General features: G+C 41.0%; 1 protein-coding gene across 1 annotated transcript; it reads left to right on the top strand.

The window, feature by feature from the left end:
- Positions 1-769: 769 nt before the first annotated feature.
- LOC311057127 (mitochondrial import receptor subunit TOM40B) lies at positions 770-5,249 on the top strand (the record flags this gene model as incomplete). The annotated part of the gene is made up of 9 exons (XM_084074064.1): positions 770-953; positions 1,503-1,570; positions 1,773-1,865; positions 2,161-2,262; positions 2,477-2,582; positions 3,315-3,437; positions 4,097-4,173; positions 4,263-4,365; positions 4,880-5,249. The coding sequence occupies 9 exons, from the start codon at positions 770-772 to the stop codon at positions 5,017-5,019; spliced, it is 996 nt and encodes a 331-aa protein (XP_083930190.1). The 3' UTR covers positions 5,020-5,249.

Raw genomic sequence — 5,249 nt, 5'->3', positions numbered from 1 at the left:
TATCAAGTAATTCCCTGAAGAGGGTAGACCCTCTCCCTCATGCTAAACTTAAAGTGACTTATAAGGTTCCACTTCTCCTCAAAAAGACAACTTTATTTTCCTTTCTCAATGACAAGCCTAATATTATTATAGCATTTTGGCTATGTGCAATAACTGCAAGCCAATGTTCATAGGCAGTGTCAGTATTTGTCTTCATTATTTCTTGAATTCCTATTTCTTTAGTTGCCAATATTTCCACTGTAAGCCAGTGTTTTCAGTCTTTTATTGCTACACAATAAATAGTAAAAATAAATTCTACATTCATAAATAATACAAAATAAAATAATAATAATAATGATTAAAAGGTTCTATTAAATGATTAAATGTATTCTATTGGTCAAAGCTATGTTAAATCCACCTGTTGCCCACTACTAGTATTTCTTACCATAAGGTGTGCTAATACTAGCCTGGTAAACCCTCCCTCCGGAAATCTCATTTCCATTCGATTAAATCGAATGGAAATGAGATTTCCGGAGGGAGGGTTTACCAGGCTATGCTAATACTACCCGTTCGGTGCCCGGGGGGCACCGAACGGGTCCAAGCACCGGGCACCACGTAGGGTGTGAATTTGTGGGACCCATAAAAAGTCCCTGGGACCCATCTAAAAGACCACCCTTGCATCCCAGGACCCATTACATTGAAAACCTAGCAACATCACTGGGAATGTGACTTTTAAATTAAAAACAAAGAAAAGTGCACTAATTCTCTTTCAAGGACGTGCCACGCCCACATGGGCAGTGTTCTGGCCTTGTCTTCTGGCCACGGCCATCAGAACTGGCCTTTCTCTACGGACCCTCCTCCCTTTCGCTGGGACGCCCACCCTGCACACTGGGATAACCCTCCTCGCTGGGAGAAACGCGATGGCCGTCTGCCCAACCCCGGCAGCTTCCACTCACTGCACAGAAGCTGCAAAGGTACAAGTATCAACTAAGTCCAAAGCTATAGGCCCAGCCTTGTTTAGTGGAATTAAAGGTTTTGATGTATTTGATCCAGCAAGGCTCGTTATTTTGCTTTTGGTCTTTCTCTCATTTTGTTTTTCCGTAATTCACTTTGTGTCTGCATATTTTCCTCTTTTTATATTTTCATAGACCAAAAGCCCTATTATATACAGTATTTTGTATTTGCAAAAGTAGCGAAAATAGAATACAAGCTGTCTATGATGTAGATGTGCCATTTTATCACTATTTTTGATTGACATTTTAATGACATGCCCCAAACAGGGACACACAGTTTAAAGTAGTAAAGTCAGTCTATGGGTTTTTATAAATATTTAACCAATGAAACATATTAACAAGAGTTTGGTAACCCTAACCCTAATAACTACATTGGATCCATTGGAACAGTTACTTTTTCCATGTACTGAAAAGTAGCGGCTTTGGACCTGCAGTACAAGGATTCTGCCTGACAGTGGTGATATTCACCTCTTAATTTTATTCCTCACCATTTTTCCCTAACTTTCCTAGAGGTGTTTCCTCAGCAGATTGAGGGGGTGAAGTTGATTGTAAACAAGACACTGAGCAGCTTCTTCAAGGTGAGCAACTGTAACGGCACAAACCACACACAGAGGAGACAGACATGTTTATTATAACAGTAAAAATAAACCATAAAAACAATTACAGTTTCAGACAAATATTTTATCCATATAAGATTCAATGTAAATCTTAGATTTGAAGTCGACGCCGGTGTCTGCAGGGTTGTGGTCTTTAAAAGGATGTTTGTGTATGTGTTTCCAGGCCAGTCACACGCTCCACCTCAGCGCTGTCTGTCCATCCTATTACAGATTCCATGTGGAACACTTACAGTCAGATGATTACAGCAAAGACAAGGTCAGATACAAGTCCACTGATACAAAATATTTCATTTCTCTGTCATGTATGTTTTTATGTATACACTTGTAGCACTCGAAAAGGATGCCCCAAACAAATCAGATGATTATGTAGAGTAGACGATGTGATAACAATATCTAATATCAATGTTGGATTGTTGGTGTACAGTAGTACACATTTGGAATCTTAGGATGGAATAAACACGCATTTGAATAGTTTATAATCATTGATTAAAAGAGAAAGACAGCTGCATTGTGTTTATAGGTTGTCTTATGTATGCTTTGTCTGAAAATAGGATGCCCCAGCATTGATTGGTGAAATTGATTCATCAGGTAGTCTCAATGCTCACTCCCTGCTGCATCTGACAGAGCGTGTAAGATCTAAGGCCGTGTTCCAGGTGAGGTCATTTGATGGACTGGCTAAAATGATGATCCATATTATTATGCTGTGAATTAAAATCGACTTACTATATAAACATCATGCGCCAATTTTCAAATACTGTAATATTGGTCATTTCTAATGTTGGTGTACAAGGAACTTAAGCACAATGTTTTGTAATCACTTTGGATAAAAGCATCAGCTTAATGCTGTTTATGTTAACTTTCTCACAGACGCAGCAGGCCCAGTTTGTAACATGGCAGTTTGAGACAGAGTACAGAGGTAATGACTTCACCGCTGCAGTGACGGTGGCCAACCCAGATATCCTCAGAGAGTCAGGTGAGAAATGACAAATGTTAAGCGAGGAGTCAGCCTAAGCACCAGGTGCCATCAATCATTTTCACTTGTGTCCACACATCTACGATTCTGAGTATTAGTTTATAGGGAAACATTTTACCCAGAGTTAAAGTACCACTCAGGATTGTGCCGTAACACTGGTCTACATGTATATTGCAGTAACTGGGGGACTGAAAAGGTGTCCTTCTAGTCGCCTAAATAGGGTCAGATACATTTACATTATAGCTCTGTCATGAACAGTGTAGCGGTAATTCTAGATTTAATTTACATAATAAGCCAAAATATTTCAATACATTCAAATACGTCTGTAAACATATCTTTACTTCATGTGTTTATTTGGGAGGGACAGAACATATTCATGAACACAGCCACAAAACTACATACAGTAAAGTATAGATGGAAATACAGTGTAAATAAATAGCAAGGATGCATTTTCATCCGTAGTCCCTGAGATAATAACTATAAAACATGCACATATTAGTAGTCTGGGTCATCATGAATGAAGTTGAGAACCTCTGTTACAGCTGTGTGTGTGTGTGTGTGTGTGTGTGTGTGTGTGTGTGTGTGTGTGTGTGTGTGTGTGTGTGTGTGTGTGTGTGTGTGTGTGTGTGTGTGTGTGTGTGTGTGTGTGTGTGTGTGTGTGTGTGTGTGTGTGTGTGTGTGTGTGTGTGTGTGTGTGCGTGCGTGCGTGCGCGCGCGCGTGTGTTTGTACAGTGATCCTCGTAGCCCACTTCCTGCAGAGTGTGTCATCCAGTCTGGTGTTAGGAGGGGAGTTGGTCTACCATCGTGGACGAGCAGAGGAAGGCGGCATTCTCACTTTGGCTGGACAATACTCAAGTAGGGCTTTGTTTCTGTATCATCACACAAGTAAGACGCGCAAACGCTGGAAGCGAACGCAGCTCGAAAATATTGTGTGTGTGTCTGAGTGTGTGTTTTGACTGTAGCTGCACTCTGGCACACTCTGTTGGCCGCACCCAGGCAACACTATACTAATATGTTTTAGACCAGGGGTCTTCAACGTTTTCTGGCCAAGGACCCCCTAACTGAGAGAGAGATGAAGCGGGGACCCCCCTCTATATTGTATAAAATTGTGTTCCGGATTAAACTTTTTTTGTTTACTTGGTTTGCTCTTTTTTCCCTCTACACCTACAGTATACCTCTTTGACAAAAATAGCCGATCAGCTATCTTTGGCTAAAGTTCTCCTCAGAAAAGGGATGCTATGGTTCAAGTGTTTAAGGTAAAAAATCATATCACACAAAGATTTGGCGGACCCCCTGTAGTAACTCTGAGGACCCCCTAGGGGTCCCGGACCCCCTGTTGAAGACCCCTGTTTTAGACCATGGAAATATACTTTCAAAAATATATTTTTGGTCTGTCCTCGTGGCTGACCTGGTGTGGGCCAGGAAAGAATACATACAGTGTATTGCATTTTCCCCCACTTTTATATTTTTGTTTTCAGCATGTGTATTTTGGGGTATTGTGTATATCTATGCAGGACCAAACTGGGTGGCAACGTTGAATGCTGGGAAAGGAGGTGCCCACGCTAGCTACTATCACCGAGCCAACAAACAGGTATTGAAAACATATAGATACGTACTGTATATGCACACATTATTTGCTTTTTGGCATGTATTTAAAACACGCGTGCATGTGCGCTATAGATCCAAGTTGGGGTGGAGTTTGAGGCCAGTACGAGGACGCAGGAGACCACCGCCTCCTTTGGATACCAGATGGAACTCCCAGAGGCCAACATGGTCTTCAGAGGTAAGGATCTACAGATTCCCAACCTATGGGCCAGGGCCCACTGGTTTGCCCGTGAGGATATTGCAAGTGGGCTCCCAAATAATTGGCAAAACACTAAGATTTTATTCATAATAAATAAATACAGTAGAACATTAATATAAAAAAATATATGTATTTGTTTCCCTTTCTTTAAAACCTTGAAAATAAATGTCATCGTGATACCTATAAATAGGATGCTAAAAGTTTATTACGTTAGTTCCACTGATCCAAGCTAGAATATTACCGATTGATTGATTGATCTAAAATAAATATATTATGCTCTGAAAATGCACGCAACCCTTAACACAGATGGGCGGGCCGTGAACGCTTTAGAGATTTTCAAGTAGGCCCTGATCCAGAAAAGGTTGGGAAATGGTTATATGCTGTATTTATGTCTTCTTCTACTTAGAGCTGATTTGTTTGTTTTTTTATTCCCTGCCTGATGAAACTGTAAATGTGTGTGCTTTCTTTTTGTGTTTGCGTTTTGTGTTCCAAGGTATGGTGAACAGTAGGTGTATAATAGGAGGAGTGTTAGAGAAACGTCTGTCTCCGCTCCCCGCCACCCTCATAATGGGAGCCTTCGTTAACCACAGAGGTGACAAACTACAGGTGGGGCTTGGGGTCAACGTGGGATAGTCTGGTAAGACACTTTGTGTAACTCCAAATTCTGGAAGTGACTGCAGGAATGTCCTATCTGTTCAGAGAGCCATTTTTGGGACCACGTGGTTAACCCATTCAATCCGGGAACGCATCTACTGTACAAATGTCTTCTAAATCCTAGCTGGTTTCTGAAAAACGTTATGTTGCTATATTATCAGTGGTGCTCAAACTTTTCATGTCAAGGACCACCCAAAATGATATGTTTT

The sequence above is a fragment of the Gymnoscopelus microlampas genome (genome assembly GCF_963454915.1).
Source record: "Gymnoscopelus microlampas genome assembly, chromosome: 12".
Lineage (NCBI taxonomy): Eukaryota > Metazoa > Chordata > Actinopteri > Myctophiformes > Myctophidae > Gymnoscopelus > Gymnoscopelus microlampas.
Note: the sequence above shows the minus strand (reverse complement) of the source record. Positions and strands in the feature narration are given on the sequence as shown.